The sequence below is a fragment of the Mesoplodon mirus genome (genome assembly GCF_964341445.2).
Source record: "Mesoplodon mirus genome assembly, chromosome: 10".
Classification (NCBI taxonomy): Eukaryota; Metazoa; Chordata; class Mammalia; order Artiodactyla; family Ziphiidae; genus Mesoplodon; species Mesoplodon mirus.
In genome coordinates this window covers 20,998,619-21,018,562 of record NC_138986.1, presented here as the reverse complement: position 1 = coordinate 21,018,562, position 19,944 = coordinate 20,998,619, and the positions used below count along the sequence as shown (strand labels likewise).

Genomic DNA, 19,944 nt, shown 5'->3' with positions numbered 1-19,944 from the left:
ACACAGGATGGAATGCTGCCCTTTTCTTAAAAAAAAACAAAGCAGGGCTTCCCTGGTGGCACAGTGGTTGAGAGTCCGCCTGCCGATGCAGGGGACACGGGTTCGTGCCCCGGTCCGGGAGGATCCCACGTGCCGCGGAGCGGCTGGGCCCGTGAGCCATGGCCGCTGAGCCTGCGCGTCCGGAGCCTGTGCTCCGCAGCGGGAGAGACCACAACAGTGAGAGGCCCGTGTACCGCAAAAAAAAAAAAAAACAAAAAAAAAACAAAGCAAAACCTAGAGCATCCTGCCCTCTCACCACTCTTCTATCCCTTTATTAGATCGCTGCTTCAGGCCACAGAGAGGCAAGAAATGCCAGTGACTGCGGCAGGGAAGGCCGTCCTCGCCTGAAGTACACTGCTTCCCTTTTTTGCTTCTCTTCACACTCTTAGCTGAACAAGTTGTTTCCCTTCCTCAGAACCACCACCACCTACCTCCTAAATATTGCTTAAGACATCTTCTTCAGTGCGGTTTACCACAGTAATCCCACCTGATTCCTGTCATTCCAGTCATCTGTTAGCGCCACTGTCTCTTCCAAATATTTATCTCCTGTATGTGTTTTGGTCTTTATCCGTGGTTGTAATATCCTCACTGTGGCTTCACTGCAGCTAACACTGCTTTTGGTGTTCGGGTAAGGATAATTGCTGTGTACACATAAGAAGCGGGTTGCAAAACAGGAAGCCTTTGCAACAAAATCGGTGCATACAGTAGGCACTCAACACATTTATGGCAACTAGAGATCGGCCGATGTACAGAACACTTGAATTTTAGGCGTGTATAGGCTTATTTTAACAAATCAGCTTATTATATTACATCACCTGTAACAGTGCTATTCTTAAGAGCCATAGTTTATATCTCTCTTAATTCTTTCAAGTGCCTTCCTCCAGGGGCATTCCCAGATCTAATTATAATGTGGTTCGTGTTCATACCACTCAGATGGAAACTCTCTCCTGCTAAATTCTGACTCTTACCTATGCATTTATATGTTAGTCTGAAAGTGAAAGTTCATTTCATGAAAATTAGAGGCAAAAGATGCATTTCCCTTAACCAGGTATCAAAAGAGGCACAGATTAGTGGCAGTTCTGTGTGTATAGCTCTGAAGGTACCGTATATTCAATACTTAACACACACAGCATTCACTGTCAATCAGCCTACTGTTTGACTTACTGGCTTTGAGTATATATTGTTTTTCTGTAGTATAAAAATCCTTCACAGGCAGAAACTACACCTCATATTCATTTCCCTCAGGGAAGTGAGTACCTAATAGGCACTCAAGAAATACTGATAATTCAGACTAAATGTACCGTTTCTAAAAAAGGACCTAGCTCCTAAAAGAGTAGTTTTTACCCTCTGTCATATCATGGATGCCTTTGAAAATCTGATTAAATGCACATACTTAACATCTGTATACCCAACAGAATTCCACTTGTTAGGGTGGCTTTTAGAGCCAAGTTGAGAAACTGCTCCAAAAGCCAACGCTCGGAGATGAACCCTCCCCCCTCCATGCTCACTCTCAGAACCTGGACACGCTCTCCGTATTTCATACCTGGACTGTTAACAACAGATTGCAAATCAGTCAACGGGCCTCTTCCCTCTTCTCCAAATTACTATCAGAGCCATCTTTCTAACATCCTGACCAAATCATGTTTTTCAGTTCTCAGACTTACCAGAAGAAAACAAACCCTTTAGGACAGCAGACAAGGCCTGTTTTGAGCTGCTTCCTTCTCCCCTACACTTTGAGCCTCACCCCCATTCTCATCCGCCGCTACCCTCTGTGCACGTGTGCTTCAAGGACAAGGCTTAGGGCTTTCCCAGAACCTCCTTCCTCACTGTCTGCCTCCCATTCATTCTTTAGATCACAGCTAAAGACAGTACCTTTCTGAGGAGCCTCCCCAGGTCTCATCAAGCAGTGGAGAACAACTTCCGCCACCTGCATGGCTCTGTCAGAGCCCTTAGATTACATTTTAATGGTGTTTGCATGACTATCTCCCCAGCCACGTGTCTTCTCATCTTTCTGTTCTTAGGCCTGGCTTATTGTAGGAACACGAGAAATATCTGTTGAAAAAGTGAACTGGACACTGCAAAGCACAACTGTCATACAAAAACTATAGGAATCACTGGAGATCCAGCCATAAAGGCTAAAATGCATCCACATTCTGCATCCCTTTTCCCCTGCAGTGTTGGGTCTGAGGGCTAGCAAAGCCTTTTAAAGGTATGTGTAAAAGTACATACCTTTTCTAAAGCCTCTCACCTCATTAATTTATATCTGGAAATGAAGGCTTTGCCACAGTCTGGCTGCAAGCACTTGTAAGGTCGCTCCCTGGAGTGGGAATAATTGTGGATAGTGAACTTCTCCAGGGTGAGGAACGTCTTGCCACATAATTGGCAGGGGTAGGTGGCCATGGGCTTTGTCTCTCACACCTTCCTTTTCAGATGCGCTGACCAAATGCTGTGCCATTTAAGTACAAATAGAAGGACGGTGCTGAGCACATCAGCAGAGCCACAGCAGCTGACCGTCAGGCCAGGGGGGAGGCAGCGTTGTGGTCCCGGACCTGGTTCTACCCGGACATGGGCCTCTCAGTTACCACTGTCTCTGCTTCCTGCTTCCCACATCCCAGTTTCCACGCAGTCTCAGGTTGAGAGGAGCAAGTCTGAGGCATGGATGAGGTTCCAGAGCAGAAAGGCAATCGGCATCACTAGAGCTGGGGCACGTCCTGGATCACCAAACTGTCTGTGGAGAGAAGAGGAACAGTTTCCTTGCATTTCATCTGAAAACAGTGCTTCTCCTCCCCCACCAGTTCAGCATCAACTCCCCGGAATCAATGTGTTCCTTTAAATGGCTTGAATGCAGCACAACTCTCCATCCTCCTGTGTGTTTTAAGAGGTCCTTCTGCATATAAATCCACCTGTCTGTGCTTCTCCTGGGTGGCAGGAGTCAAGTGCACAGTGTTTTGAACGGTAGATGAAGCACACTTTCCCTTGTGATAGAGACAGCTATTTCCATAGAGTCAGTATTATCGACTTCAAACCATGATTTCGGGTCATTGTGAAGTTCAATCTGCCAATTCAAAGAAAAAAACAAAAAAACCTCCCCAGTGTGTTCAAGTGTTTTACTGGTACAGGAAAAAAAAAAAAAAAAAAAAAAAATCATCCCTGCTTATTCAAACCATGGGCTAGTCCTCTTCACTCACTGTTGGCAAAACGTAAGTTGTTTATCACACCTGTTTAAACTTCCAGGGGATGAGCCGAAATAATCTGTATACTTATAAGTTCATTTGTTTGTGAGGTTACCGTGCAGGACTCAAGTCTACGATGTAAACAAAGTGGGAATAAAGCTAGTTTAGTTCACTGATGTGGTGCCTTTAGAGGGGAGACAAGAGATTCCCACGGAGACAAAGGGACAGCTCGGGCAGAGCTCAGAGCACATTTAGGGGTGCAGGCACCATCCTCCAGGAAACTCTTCTACTACTCTTTTCCCCTTTCGTTTATGAGGACACTTCCTCATTCCCCAGCCCCAGCCTGGGGGACCAGCTACCTGTTGGAAGGCCACTGCTAGGAGGTGGGCTTGCCGCCTCAACCTGCCTCAAATCCCAGTTATTACCGCCCTTCCAACCCAGGCTCCTCTTCTACCAACAGACCATCATTTGGAAGCCTTAAGCCTTAAGAGTCCAAAGCAGCATCATGAACAACACAGTAAAAGCCTGGCTACCTAGAATCCTGTGCTATTCTAGACAGTTAATCCTCAGGCAATGGACATTAACCTTTCAAGTTAAAAAAAAATTTCAATATTAAAAAAAAAAAAAAAAGCATACATTAAACACACTGGAGTAGCTTTTGTACCCAGGCCAGCTTTTTCTGAACTTTGTCAAGTGAGCAGGGCACTCATGGCAACCTGACCAATCACAGCAGGTCTTCAAGGTGTCTGTTCCCTGCAGTCATTCATTTATTGCCAACTCTTTTAGAGCTGCTCTTTACTGTTAAAAGTTAATTTTTACTTACCTTTGTAGTTACTTTCAGATCAGAAAGTTGGAGTCTAGCTAGATGGAATTTTACTATAATAATAGTTCAAGCATCTTTAAACATATCAGCACCTAGCACATGCAACATAGACAAACACATTCCTTTTTTAAGGGGCAAAAATTGCAGGAAACTTCTTGTGTTCCTCATCAGCTAGCTCGGGTGTTTTTAGTGTCCGGTCAGAGTTCACAAGGAGCCGGCACCAGGCAGACACCCCTCACCATCCTGCCCCACCTGCTTGGAACCTTCAGAGCTGACGTGTGCACTTTGACCTGAAGCTTCAAGCACGGATCCAAAGCCGGGGACGCTGGCGTTCTCAGCTAGCATCTTGGCACCAAACCTCCCTTCTGATGGCGACACACACACAGCTTATTCCTCTGTGACCAAGTGTGACTTGAACTGAGCCCCTGTCCCAGCTCTGTCCAAACGCCTCTCCCCCAGCTCCTTGCTCCTGCAGCGTCTGCCAGCTCACCTCGCTGCCCGGCCTCGAGGCATCTCTACCACCCTGGCCACAAAGTAATTCCTTCCAGGAATTCTACCCTGTGTGGCCGAGTTTTTGCTGCCAGGACTCATGGTGTGTCCTACTTCTCATCCAGCCTAAGTCTGGCTATAATACTGGCCCAGCTATAAAGGCATAGAATTTATCATCATCATTAAATATACTCATTCACTGGAAATTGCTGTTTTTTTTCCAGGTCTATTTTAAGAGATTAAAATGTACACACAATATGAAGTTCGAAATTCATTTTTTTCTTGTTCTCTTCATAGCTGAACTCAGAATTAGCGCTAGTCACCCAGAAGGAGCTGGTCTGGCTTCTCACCTACACCGATCCCCTGCACGTATACTTTAAACTCATTCTCCCCAGCTCCAACAGAACTTTCTGTGACCGAAATGGATGGCTACTGAACACTCAAAATGTGATACTGAGAAACTGAAATTTTTCTTATTTAACCTTAAGTAGCCACAGGAGGCTAGTGGCTGCTGTACTGGAAGGCACAGGCACTCAGTTTCACTGTCAAAAGAGACGAAGGCAAGGCTACCCTTTCCTTCAGGCACAGCTATGCTGCTCATTTGCCCTCAGGCGTTTCCCTCAAGCACAAAAGGTATTTATGTAGATCCAGTCATTTGTTTTATGAATACAGTAGAGAGATTCCCTACTTCAAATTCCAGCTCACCCCCTTGTTAGCTGTCCTGAGTTTCAGTTTGTGTTATCTATCTGATGCATGTAAATGAGCTGGTAGGGACAACCAACTGAAACAAGATGGATCTGAAAGTACTCTGTAATCTAAAAACACACCATACAAATACATAGTAGTATTTATAAACACTGGGATTAAAAGCAGAGACCATCAGCTGCAAACTGGCACATGGTTCTAACCACTCAGCTATGGATATAATAGAAAAGAGACACACGTTCTCTCCTATGTATGCTTCACCAACCGTTACTCATAGTGGGAGGACCCAGTAGCCTGGATAATACACATGCTCAACACACACAGGACATGAGGCTGCAAGTAAAAACTGGCCTGAGCTCTTTGTTTCTCAGCAGATATCAACTTTGCTCACCAACGCACCAAGCATACAAAGGAAAAATAAGATTTATTCAAGGAAAAAGTACCTGCCTTTGGCATTGAATAAAGTTTTCCCAGATGCACTTTCCAGCCACTTCCCTAGATTCAGAAGTCCAACAAGCTGTAGACCTCATTGCCTTTCCCTCGGGCTTTCAAAGATGGTGGGTATATAATCAAGGTGTTTTAGACACGGCCATACTGTATTTAAATGTGAGACATTTCCTCCAACTCTTTCCCCATTAAACTTCCAAAGAATAACAACAAAACATTAAGTCACGTAAGCATTTTTATACTTACTAAACTTATTGCATTAATGTCTTTGCCAAGACTGTTACCTGAGTTTTGGTCTCTGTGTTAAATACACCTAGTCCAACACTAAGTGCAAAATTGGTCCTCAAATGTTGAACTGAATTAATTTATAATAGTAAACATTCCTCAGTTTCTTCAGGAAGGCCTTTTTTAATGATGAACTCAAATTCACAACTAGTTATAACATTTCATTCACCATAACTCTGTATTTCATTAATACGGATCTTCAAATATAAATATTTGCACTGTTTTCATGATATAATCACAAACTATTATAAACATAGTCTTCCCAACAGATTATAAATTCATTGTGGCTGAGGATCAAAGCCCAGCTATTTTTAAAAAATAAACTGTGTGGATAATACAGCATCTCCCATCACCATGTACTTGACCAGTACTGGCTGGCTGCTGCTGATTCCAATCTTTGGTTGAAACCTGATGAGCTTTCTGGCCACCACACCCTTAAAACAGACTTGTGATTAACTTTCTATTATTTGGCAAACCTCCAACAATCCTAACGGAGAACTAACAAAGGGATGGTCCTGATGATAATCAGTCAGTTCTGTAACTTGACATACAGATTGCATTTGAGTCTTAAATACGGTAATATTTCAACACCTGTCACCCTGGAAAGATAGTAAGTCTTCCCCCAAAACATCTCAGGACATAATTTTCAATCCCCTTGATTCTAAAAATACTGAGTGAGTGATACAGATCTGCCAGTATGCCAAAGAAGGCTTGTGCCATCTGCTTCATTCTGTTCATGCTGATTATTTTGGGGATGAGAGAGCATCAGATTGGAATAAGAACATATATATATGGCAACAGCCAGGAAGGACTGTGTTCCCTGAGGGCTGATGGTATACGACGGCGGAGGGAGAGGTCAGGGCACAAGTGTAGTTCCAGGACGTCCCCAGTGCTGCGTAACACAATCAGCTAATGGGAGACAAATGTTTTACAACATTCTCAAAATAAACTATGACTTCTGGCTTCTATTTCCATTGTCCCCAGTGACACGATGCAAGGCCCATTTCTGAGAGGAAACTGAATTTCCATTTTTAGTCTTGCAACATGGGAACTCTTAAGTTCTTTTCTTGACTCCATTCATCACTCCTTGTGGACAAGAAGGTTCTACTCCAAACTTTTTTCTCTCCTAGTCCTGAAACCTGGGATTGCTTTTATATATGTGTGTTAAGGCCAATTTTAAAAGGGCCTCTAATAAGGTTCTGTTTCTTCTTACACTCACAGACTATGAAAGAGCCAATCATGGAGCAGGGCAGGTGTAAATGCATTGTTTGTTTGGCTCCAGGAGGCTCCTAGAGAGGATGCTCCCCTCAATATTTGAAGGACTCTGATAGCAAGTCTATCCTCTATGAAAAAACCATCCAGAAACATCAGCTGGAGGAAGAAGATACTCAGAACCTCCAGGTGGTTTCTACTTCTTGTTTTTCATTATGCACATGCATTGTAAAACTTATTAGGTGTTGTATCTGAGCAAGCACGGTGTTGGAAGAGTTGGGGCTCATTATATGTCTCATCAGCGAAAGAGGAGCTCTTGGGGCTGGACTAGTAACTTGGTTGAGGATTACAGATGTGAAGCTTGATGAGTACCCTACCAGATGGCTGTGGCTGGGTTTGCAACCTTAACTGAGAACAGGGGTTCATAAGTGGGGCCCATGGCAGAGGTTCCAGGGCCCATGGCTGAGAACTTTCAAAAATTTTGTGCAAAATTAGGAAGCATGTGTATTAGAGTTCTTAAGAGAGGGACCATAGCTTTCTTCCGATTTTCTAAGGAGCTCTAGATGTAAACAGGGTAAAGGACGCTGACTTAAAGGAAAAAGGGAAAATCCCTCTTGGTGCTATCAATTCAGTTTCACTTTTCACAAAGTCACTGATATTTCCTAAGCGATGGACCATATATTTGGTGCCTCAGTCACTGCATTTTATCAGGTTAAAGTAAAAACAAGGGGGGGAGGGGGTCTATAATAATTTTCTTTGGAAATTCAAGCAATAAACAACTTCTACAAATTCCATTTCAAACGTGGGTACCGATGATAATTAATAGATTCTATCATCTAAAACAGGCCTACCTTTTGACTAGAGGGAAGGTTGCCCTCAAAATCACAGGGATTCATTTGTCAGCATCTTTAAAAATCTTTTTTTTAAGTGTGTGTGTGTGTGTATGTGTGTATCCTCAATAAAGTACTAAGATACTATCATTAAAATCCGTAACACCTGAGCTGACATACCACTTAGAAGAAGGCTCTTGCCTAGCATGAACTCTCAGGCTGGATCCCCAAAGCCTGTCACCCCACTATGTCTGCAGACCTCTCTCCCACAGTGGCCCAAAGGCAACCACAGCTGCAGATCCATCTACTTGGTATTTCCTTAACGTGCCACCTTCTCTCACGCTTCTGTGTTTTCCACACTATGCTATGCTCCTTCCTGGACTATCCCGCCACCCCTTGTCTACCTGGCCAACTCCTACTTTCCTTCTCACTCGCAGGCAGAGGAATGAGCTCCTTTTCCACATGGTGAGATGGTGAATCGGGGAGCCCACCAAGAAAGCAACTGGAATAGTCCAGGTGAGCCCGTAGGGGCTTGGGCTAAGGTGGTCGCGGTGGAGATAAAACAGAGCATTGAAAACCACGGCTCAATTAGAAAGGGAAGATCGGTTTGGTGAGAAACTGCTTCCACAAAGGGTTCTTCTGTGTGCCCTCCAGAACTATTTATTCAACACCGGGTAGACATCTCCACTTTAATATGTTTGAAACAATTTGCTTTCAGTGGTGGGCGGCATCGGCTGCCCGCCCCCAGTTCTGCTCTGGGGGGCGCCATGCACAGCAAGCCCCTGCCTCCCCAGCCTGCCAAGCAATCAGGTTTGCAGCCTACTGACTCTTTTAAACTGTCACCTTGAGAGGCTTTATTTTGTTAACCCAGTGACTAAGCTCTTATTTTCTTAGAAACAAGGCTGAAGATAAGCAAGAAAGCCAAAGTGAACTGTTTACCTAATACCTAGAGAGAAAATTACACCACAGCTTTAGAACATCAAATCTATGCATTAGACTTAGAAAAAATGAAAAAGGACGGGGTGCTAACCTTCTATTCACAAACAGTATGAATAATATCTAGTTAAAGATGGTAAATTGAATAAAAGTATGTAGCCCCAGTCTCTCCTGAAACTCTACTAAAACAGTATTAATGAGATTTTTTCAAAAACACAACCTAAGATAACAGGAAAGGAGAAAACTGCAACAAACTTTTGGAAGCTGGAAAGCAGGTAAACAAGCAGTAACTGACTTAGCCATCCTAAGAAAGCGGAATTCTAAGCCAGTAATGAAAAGCTATGAAGCAACCTGATTCACCCTGCAGAACCCATCAAAACTCTCAAAGTTGGGCACTAGGTACTTCTGGAAGTGGGGACAGAGTGGGGATAGAAACAGAGAGAGTGGTTTAAAGTCTGTCAGTGCATTCAGCCCTCTGACCCCCTCCCGAAAGAGGGTATGAGAAGGGGGTACTATGCTGAAACACGGTGAATTAAGTAGAAGTTTGCATACTTCCCCTATTTGCCTATCAGAACAAAGGCAACCAGGCCTATTATACTCTCCAGGACAGGAGACTGAAAGAGTCTTCTCTGGGAAAGCTGACTAGCCCAAGAGAAAAGAGCTAACGACAAGGACAAATGGCAGTCCTGAAGGGTTTACCCATATTCCCCTACAAGGAAGCCCTTGTTGACAAGCCCTATCTAAGTACACAAAGCTTCCATCAGCTTTTCTATGGCTCCACTCACAAGTCAGTAGGCCTCCAAGGATCACCAGAAATCAGAAGCAAGCATCTATTAGGAAAAACCGACACAGAACAAACAGAAAAAAGCAGCTAGGATAGTGAAGAAGAAAAAAGACTGTATGGAGAAAACTTCAGAAACAACTATCATTAATATCCTAGAGAACAGAGATATCCCCAAAGGAACCGGAGTTTAAAAACAGAAAACAACAAACAACAACAACAAGGACAGTGACAAGTGCAAGACCCCGGGGGCAGGCATTTGAGTCAAACTTGCTGGGGGAGCATCTGAGAATCTGCAATTTTAATAAACTCCCCTGATGACTCTTAGGCACCTTTATGTTTGCCAATGTGGCTTCTTTTGAGGGTCCTTGCTATTTTTACATCTTTGTTAGTCCTAATGCTCACTAGTGATTAGCACCATGAAGCAACCTTTTATAACCCAGAGACTAATTAACTGTAGACCATCCATAGGTTAAATTGTTAAAATGTTCATCATTAGACTAAGAAACAGGAAAGAGGAGATAATTTTTAAGTTAATGAGACAGTTTACTATCTTTGTCATATGAGAAAGGTGCCTATTATCACTGACTGTTTCTTATTAAACATTTGTACTAGAAGTTGTGGTCGAAACAATAAAGCAATAAAAACACTTAAAATTAGAATGGAATAAATCTTTTGCCATCCACAGATGACTATATAGAAAACTCCAAAGAATCCACACATAGAATATGAGAATTAGAAAATCTGACAAGGTATTTAGTTACAAAAATCAAAATACAAAATCGACTGTATTTTTAAATGCCAGCAAACAGAAATATAATTTAAAATTAATTAGCCACAAAGCAAAGATAGCTAGGAATAAATCTAACCAAAGACAAACAAGATATTTGTGGAGAAACTATAAAACTATACTGAAAGACAAAAGAAAACCTAAATGAGAAATATACCATGTTCATGAATAGGGAAATACAGATAGAATTACTATAATATTGGCAGTTCTCTTCATATTAATATACTGATTCACTGAAGTTCTAATAAAAATTCAACAAGGTTCTTTGTTGGAACTTGACAAGATCATTCTAAAATTTTATATGGAAGAGGAAAAGTCAAGAATAGCCAAGACTTTCTCCACTCAACTGGCTTATTCTCATCATCATAAAAACAGACCAAAGAAGAAAAGGTAAAAGATAACAGATTAAAACTTTTATTTAAAAAAGCTACAGGGCTTCCCTGGTGGTGCAGTGGTTGATAGTCCACCTGCCGATGCAGGGGACACGGGTTCGTGCCCCGGTCCGGGAAGATCCCACATGCCGCGGAGCGGCTGGGCCCGTGAGCCATGGCCGCTGAGCCTGCGCGCCCGGAACCTGTGCTCCGCAGCGGGAGAGGCCATAACAGTGAGAGGCCTGCGTACGGCAAAAAAAAAAAAAAAAAAAAAAAAAGCTACAGTAATTAAGGCAGTATGATATAGGCATAGGATTAGACAAGTGGACCAATGGAGTAGAATGAATAGCCGAGAAACAGACCCACTTTTGTATGGCAACTTAATATACGACAGGGCTGGCGCTGCAATCATTGGGGAAAGAATGGACTACTTAATAATTGGTTATCCATATGGAAAATAAAGAAACTGGATTCCTACCATACATCATATAGGAAATTAATTCCAGACAGATTACAGGCTTAATGTTTAAAACAAAACTTTAAACCTTTAGGCAAGAACAAAAAAATAAAAAGGTATTTCACAGAAGGGGAAACCCATGTAGCCAATAAACAAATGAAAACATGTACAGTTTTATCCAGGTTAGATCTCTTGGTCCATCATTAAAATCACTTCCCATGTACATTTTACTCTGTGGGCCTTCCCCCTTCTTGACTGGCAAAACTTCAATCCTGGTTAATTTATTTAATCCCCACCCCTATCCCTGGCACTCCTTATGCCTCCATACCCTGCCTCTTTTTTTTTTTTTTTCCTTTGTGTCATGCACTTACCATATCTGACACTTTTTGTTTTATTTCTTAACACCCCCCTCCCCAACTAGATTGGCAAAAATTAGAAAGGCAAAACCAAGTAATGCCCAGTGGAAGGGAAAGAGGTAGTATACAAGCCTGGAGTCAGGACAGGTACATCCTAAGACGCTCTTCCTTAAGAACTAAGATACGATGCAATTAAATTGCTCTATAAAGGCTTATGCATGAAAAAAAGTGAAAACAATCATTGAAACTCAAGATGGATAAGAAACATGGTTGTCGAAGGAATAATCATCTCTTGCTTGGGAGATCAGGAGAGGTTTCATGGAGAAGCCAAAGTTTAAGCTGAGCCAGCAAGTTTACCTGGTGTTCAAGGGGGAGGTGGTCTATTGCAGGCCAAGGGAATGAATCAACACAGGGTACTTGAAAATAAGTACTTCAGTATGACTGAATATGGATGTAAACATGGGGGTACCATGGACAAACAGGCTGGAGAGAGACAGACCAAATCATAAAGCGCCAGTGATGTATTGCTCTATTGCACTAGGAGAAGGTGGGCTTTTTGTTGTAATATTTTAGCAGGCTGACTAACATGTTTAGTCAAGGGTAGCCACTAACTCTGCGTTTATGTGGAGGTGGAGTGAGGTGGGGAGAGAAGTAGAAACAGGTAGAAAAATGCCAACAAAACACTGTCTCAACAGGAGTTGGAGGCATTCCTGCTGAGTGATGGAAAAGGCATAATAAGCACAGGAATCTAAGCCTCAAAGAGCCACAGAAGACCAAGAGGAGGCAAACTACAAGGGGCAGGGATCCCAGGAGCCCACTACAGTAGGCGCCCCTTATCCACAGCGAATATGTTCCAAGACCCCCAGTGGATGCCTGAAACCACAGGTATTACCAAACTGTACATACACTATGTCTTTTCCTACACATGCATGCTTAGGATAAAGTTTAATTTAGAAATTAGGCACAGCCAGAGATTAACAACAAGAACAAAATAGATTATTTCAAACACTATAATAAAAGTTATATGAATGTGGTTTCTCTCTCTCTCTGAAAATATCTTTTCCAAAATATCTTATTGTACAAATTTAATGCCTTTTCTGCGCCTCAAATAAGCGCTCGTCACGAACCGTGGCCGTTAACATTTGCGGTTTGAGGTGAGACAGCAAAACTAGCACAAATTTCTCTTTCCTTCTGCACAATTTCACAGATAGAAGATTCCTTCTTACTATAGAGCTTAGCAACCTCGACATATGATTTTTCTCCTTATTAAGTTGGTAAGTTTCCTCTTTTCACTTAAAGGAAGCACTTTACGGCTTCTCTTCGGCTCATCCACATTGACAGCATCGCCAGTCTTGTGCTTATTAAGTAAAATAAGGGTTACTTGAACACATGCACTGTGATAGCGACAGTGGGTCTGACAACTGAGCCAGCTACTAAGTGACCAACAGGCAGGATATGCTGGATGAAGGGATGACTCACGTCCCGGGTAGGATGGAACAGGCTGGCATGAGATTTCATCATGCCACTCAGAATGGTGCACAATTTAAAATTTATGAATTGTTTATTTCTGGAATTTTCCATTTAATATTTTTGCACCGAGGTTGACCGTGGGTAACTGAAACCACGGAAAGTGAAATCTCAGATAAGGAGGGACTACTGTAGTTAAATTACGACTTAGAAAATGGTAGAGGAAACAGGGGACAGTGACGGTGGAGAGGGAAAGAAATGTCAAGCCCCAGAAGAAAAACCTAGCAAAACACAGGAGTTCAGAGTTCAGTTTTAGATGTATTGAATTTAATGGTGCCTAACGGGCATTCAGGCCAGCCAGGAGACTTCCACATGGAGGAGGCCCAGAGGTCATCTCCCAGACTAAATAATAGCGAATAATACCCTTGCCTGCAGGGAAGTGGATACCATTCTGAATCTGACTTCTGTAAGTGACTTTATAAATTACTCTGGGCTCTGTGTATGTGGGTGGCTTCAGATCATCAGGAAGGGTGCATGATCAACCTTGATCACCAGTGCCTGTCCTCCCCAAGTGGTCTGGTACAGGGGGGTGGCCTGGGCTGGGGAGGGATTTGTTTTCTTTACAGCAGGCCGCAGCTAGACTGGTCCTCCCTTAGGGGACCTAGTCTGCACTGTGGAGCCAGATGGAAGTGGGCGTGTGGTGGCATGTCCCTCTTGGAGGCTGTAAGGACAGAGAAGCCTTCTACCTCAATTCCCTCAGTTCCTCTTAGGTAAGGTAGTGTAGTGACAAGTCTGTGGTGATAAAAATAAGCAAAATGAGAATTAAGTTTGCATTTTTAAAAAACTTGATAAGATGTTGCAAAATAATTTCTAGATGGTGATAATACAAAACAAGACCCTAATAGATCAAAGATCCTGTTTGGTTGCCCACTCTACGAGAAGAAGTGGGCTTTTTTTTTTTTTTTTTTTTAACAGATGGGAGCCTTTTATTATTATACTGTGTTTAGCACATCGAAGATAACATGTAACTGATTTTGTCAAGACTGGCCACTCCAGGCCTACACGGAGGTGCGGAGAGAAGAAAGAGGTAGAAGCAGAGAGAGAACGCCCATAAAACTCTGTCTTGACTGCGATGGGAGGAAGCACTGGAAAAGGCAGACGCCCAGGAATAGGAGCCTCGATGAGCCACAGAAGACTGAGAGAAAGCAAACTACCGACGGCAAAAGAGGACCGCTGACCAGGAGCCAGGCTTCATCACCACGGAGGGGTTATCTGAAACCATCCTGTTATGACACCACTCCCTCCCGCACCTGTATGGAGCGGAAGCAGGGGGCTTACACAGCTCGGGACTCCCCAGACAGGGCCAAAGCACCTCTGCAGGACCGGTCACTCGGCATAACATCCATCAGGCAGAGAGGAGGGAAGGAAACACCTTTACAGGTTCTTAAATCCTCCCCACTCCTCCTCGCCCCACCTCATACACGGTGTTCTTAGATATTAACATTTAGGAAGAAACAGACAAAGGTCTACAAGCAAGCAAAATAGGTAAGTGCATCCAGAGAGGCAAGTGTGAGGCCCAGGACTGGTTCTCGAGCTGAGATGGGACAGAATGTGTCAGGAAGACTGTTAATGAACTCTAGGTAGCATGGCAGGGGGTGGGGTGGAGCACGGACCCGAAATCCAGACAAGAGCCTTTGGTGTTAGGAGAAGATTTCCTAGTCATTAAAGTCAGCGGTAGGGACTACTCCTTTGTGACAGCTGGAAATATATCCCCCTCCCCCCTCCCAACAAATCCTCGGCTACTCGCCTTTATGCCCTTTACGATGTGTTTCTATAGCTGACAGCGGTGATCTCTTTTCCTGGAACTCTAAGAGCAGGGCACAGAGGAACCAAAACTTACCTAATTATCGGCAGGGCCTATTGTCCTAATACGGTTACCATTCTAGGGAAAAGAAAAGCCTGATTCCTTCCCAGGAAGTGTGTGAGGGCAAAGGCTCACACTGAGAAAAGAAATAAGAAAAGCTCACTAGTCACATGGGTGACGGGAAGCCAGACGCCTGAGTTAAAATCTCTTGACGGAACCTCAAAAGCTACATGAGATCGGGAAAGGATGCTCAAGACTTGGGTGGACTGTTTCATCCTTAAAAAAAACGCCTAAATAAATAGAAAAAGGGCTGAAAGTGCAGATAACAGTATGTCAGCGAAGGGTCGCTAGGGGGCTGAATTAGAGATGACTTTCTTTGTTTTTCCTCTTTGAGTATCCGTACCTTCTAAATTTTTATAATGACTACTTGGGCTGAGTTTAGGAGCGAACCAGGTGGACAAAAGGGAGTAGGTCTCCTTCAGGCAGAGGGGAGACCATGTAAAAGCATAGAGGCATGAAGCAACACAGGGCAGCATGGACCATGTGCTCTAGTTTGGCTGGAAGGCAGGTGTGAGCAGAAGAGGGACAGCAGGAGACGGGCCTGCAAAGAAGGCAGTGCCCTGAACACAAGGGCTCCGACGCGCCAGGCGGGGGGATCTGGGAGCCAGGGAAAGTGAGGGCGCCGCATCAACTGACTGCTGTCCCCAAGAAAAAAGTTACACGTAATCACTAATCCCTCCCCCATGGATAACTTCATTACCCTGCGGGAACAGCAGATTTAAAAGTACTGTTCTGAAACCTCTAAATGGTTCCTTTTTTTTCCCACAAGGAGGGCCTGAGACCTAATCTGATTAACTGAATGGACACAGATGTAATTGGCAGTTTCAAAAAACAATTTACACTTTTTTTTCCAAGCTTTTTCAATGGATGAACATCCGGAACTCACTTGACTATAAACTGTGTACACAGTTCAGAGAGAAAAGTGAAATTGCTGTGCCCACTCCAAAGCTCACACCCCTTCCTCCAGAAGCAGAGGTCTGCCCACCTCTGCGGCCACATGTGTTATTTACGGGACAAAGCTACTATCCAGTGCTTGACTGAGAATCTTCTCTTGGCCTTTCCACGGCACCTCCGATAAATTCAAAGGATGCCAAGCAAACTGTTCACCCAGAAATACCTGGTTAGAAATATAAAAATATTTATCACTAGTCCTTTAAGAGGACCCCAGTTTTTCATTTTTGTCTTGGTAAGGTGACAAACATTTTATTTCATCCTGTTTCCAGTTTAAAAGGAAATGGCACTGGAGAGACAAGGCAACTTTTCCAAGTTACTGCACTGTCTTCTCTGAAAGGGAGAAAGGAATGTCAAGGAAGGGGGGGGAACTTAAAAAGAGTGGAACACTAGCAAGCAGGGCCTCCCCTCCTTTTCACCTTAAGTCTTTTCTCTCCCTCATTCACAGCTTTAGGTTCTTTGTTTGTTTAACAAACCATTACAATCATAGCCAGTTCAATGGGAGGAATGTGAACCTCTCTAAGTAGCTGTCCTCGCAATCCACATGTGTGGTCCATCCACAGCCCATCCGCAGGGGCTTCAATGTGCCGTCCTGTGCTCCGGTCGCCCTGGAGGCCGGGCACCTTGCTTACAATAAGCCCCAATTTCCCGCTGCCGCATGCTTGCTGCTCCTTCCCAGTAGCCTATAGCGATGCCTCACGTTGTTCCTCCTTCCCGGCTTGCCTGGCGATTGCCCTGTCCATTTTGCCTGAGCTTGTCCCGCTAAGCTCCAGAGACACACAGGGCCTGGGGTGTTCGCCACCCCCTACCTGTCTTCAGCCCACAGACTCACCACCCAATACTTGGCAGTCACATTCCAGGATCTTACCAGTTGTCACGCACGGTCTTCCAATGTCAATCAGACAGTGACCAGAAGATACAAGGGCGAGACACTCCCACCCCCCACACCCACCCCTAATGAGAACTGCCAGTGCCTTTCTCAGTTCCTAGTAGATATGCTGGCCACGTTGGGATGAATTTCAATTTCTGGCCAAGAAATCAAAATATTATTTAGTAAGAATATTCTATTTCAAATGGAGCCAAAATAACCTTTAGTAAAACAATATTACATTTCAGTTGAACTCATAAAGTCCTCTCATGCTACTTTGTCTACTAATGCCCATCTGACAGCCCTGTGAGACAGGCTAGAAAGGCATCTTTATCCCCATCTAACAGATGAGGAAACTGAGGTCCAGACACCTCAGTCCTTTGCCCATAGGCACTGACTAATAAAAAGATACTGCAGGTAACACACTGTACTAAGCAAAGCCTAATGCACAGTGTTAACTTCTAAGACTGTTAGCTCCCACTAATGTCATGACTGATGACGACAGTGGTGACCAGAGGCCAAACCCGGATGTTCTGAGCTAAACCAAACACTCTCCACTCCCACCTTGCCATCCTCCCCGGCTAAGCTGTCTACACAGCAGCGGACTTCAGCAGTAGATTTTACGGCAGTATTTCCAAACAAAGCCTTGGAAGCTGTAGCTGGACTCCCCAGTGCAACTGGTACGTGACCAGCATCTTCCTCAGGCTTATCAGTCAACATCTTCCACAAACGGGAGGCAACCTTTACACATCTTCTTATGTACACAAGTGAGGAGTGAAGATAGGGCAGCTTTAAAGCTTCTGAACTGACGGGCGTTGTCAGCAGAAAATTCCAGAGATCTGCAGGTATTACGGGGCTGTGTGTGGGGAAGGCAGAGGATATGAGAAGTTGCTAACTGCAGGATCTGATTCCCCGAAACACAGAGGATACTAATTTGCTTTTTAAAAAGAAAAGGTTAAAAGAATTCTGTTCTAAGGTATTTCACAGTTTGAGGAGGAAATGCAGCTCTTCTCTACCAGAGCCATTTTGAAGTGCCTTGAACCTCCTGCATGTCCTTGACCTCTTTTACTATGTGTTTACAAGAAATTACTAATAAACATGCTCAGATAGAAGTAATTTTTTAAAGCAATCATTGCTTGCGTACCTACTCGGCGACAGGAAACATCAGCTCGAAGGCAGTCAGGGAGACCTCTCAGAAGTTTGAGGCTTCAAACCTGTAAGAAGAGATCTTGCACACCTTAAGTGAACGAAGCTAGAAAAACACTCCCCCTGCCCCCCACCCCCGCTTACGTGGCAACTTGAGCTTGCTCACTTCAAGAGCACAAACACATACACAACTGCTAATGTGTGAAGGAGATTTTCTCCTGCTTTTCAGGCATTTTAATAGATGATAGATCAAGTTCAGATGTTAAAATCCTACAGTATAATACTTCAATAGACCCACCACCCTTACTTTTAAAATGTCTCAGATACACAATATGGCAAAAGTCTGTAACATTTAGATCATCTGATATATTTAAAAGGTGTGCTGAAGTTCATAATGTTGTAACTTAAAAGGTTTTCAACGTCTCATGTAATCTTGCCCAAGAAGATCTTTAAGTATTTATATTATATCCTTTGTCCTACTTGCAACTGGATTAGAAAAACCCTGATGTTTTCCCCTGCTTTCTGCAAGTAGAAAAAAAACAACAACCATGAAATTGCTTACATAAAATATTCAAAATAGAACTCAGAGGAAATGGCATTTTAAAAAAATCAACAGTATTAGAATACCATAAAACAGGTATGCAAATCTATGTAATAACAGAACCTAAAACAAATTATGAACTGAAAAAAATCAGCAATAACCAGTAGACATTCATTTTCAACAAAAGCTTCACATAAAAAGCTTCATATCTTCATATAGATTTATCAACTGTGGAGGGCGAAAAGGCTGAAGTCTCCAATTTGCATATACAATTCCGCAGTTACCAAACCTGGCTATACGTTAGAATTACCAGGGCAATCTTTTAAAAATACAGATTCCTAGGCTACGGTACAAACTAACACTGACTGACAGCATCGCTGGGGCCCTGGGAACTTATGTTTTCACCAAGTCTCCAGAAAGGTCTACAACCAGCTTCGCACCACTGATCCCTGGTGAGCATTTGGAAAAGGGTATCTCTGTTCACCAATCAATTATAAAAGTTGGCTTCTTCCAACTAAGACTATTCTAACCAGTCGATCCTCTTAGGGGGGAAGCTTTTCGGGATTCTCTTTACCAGTACAAAGGTAAATCTATTATGTAACAGCCAATTATATCTCACCTAAGTGATTTATTCACCTGGTCGCCTGTTTTATTCTCTTATTTGCTCAAAAAGGCTATGTCCATTTATTTTGAATCACATAAGTTATTAAACAGGAAAATTAAGTTAAAAACAGGAAAATTAAGGCCATTTTCAGACAACTAAAGTTTAAAAATAATCCACCACAATTTAGGGAAAAACTGGAGGTGAGTAGGTTCTCTGAATCATCCAGAGTATTTGTTTTAAACGTATTCCTTGCTTTGCATGCATAAACACTTCTCAAATTATCCTCATGGTCCATCTCTCTTCTCAAAATACTCATCCTTTATCGTGGTGGTTTAATCGGGTGGTCTCCAAAGGCCTATATTAATTTTTTTAAGGGCTGTAAAACACATTAAAGCAAGAGAGTACAATTCTGGATGATTCCTCCTCCGCTCCTACCCATCTCATCAATGGACAATACCAATTTATGAATTTATGAGAGGCAGAGGCTCTCTTCTGTTTCACTAGAAAGGGCGCACATGACGTGAAGTACGCAAACCAGGCAGTGGAGTAGCTTAGCTTCATTGTCAAAATATTCAAATTATCACTAAAAGAAAGAGATTCCTTTCTGAATTCAACAATCCTCCTTGGCCTCCGAGGGCTCACACAGGAGCTTATTCTTAAGCCGTTCAATGTAAGCAGCACTAGTGAAAGCGGAGAACTCTGGCAGGGAGGAGATCAAGTCCCTCGGCCTTTCCCACCTGCCATCTCAG

At 43.3% G+C, this 19,944-nt stretch overlaps 1 protein-coding gene across 3 annotated transcripts in view; it reads right to left on the bottom strand.

Annotated features, from left to right (window-relative positions):
- PLAGL1 (PLAG1 like zinc finger 1) overlaps window positions 1–19,944 on the bottom strand; it is a 64,579-nt gene that overhangs the window by 4,254 nt on the left and 40,381 nt on the right. The window contains exons 6-7 of one of the 3 annotated variants that reach the window (XM_082634388.1): window positions 18,049–18,118; window positions 2,622–2,763 (exon numbers count right to left, since the gene is read on the bottom strand). Coding sequence is in view for 2 of the 3 variants with exons in the window: in XM_082634387.1 (XP_082490513.1) it covers window positions 2,288–2,439 (152 nt within the window). In the remaining variant the exon portion in view is untranslated. Of the gene's footprint in view, window positions 1–2,287; window positions 2,768–18,048; window positions 18,119–19,944 lie in introns of all 3 variants that reach the window. The other 2 variants (XM_082634387.1, XM_082634386.1) reach the window with 2 other exon arrangements.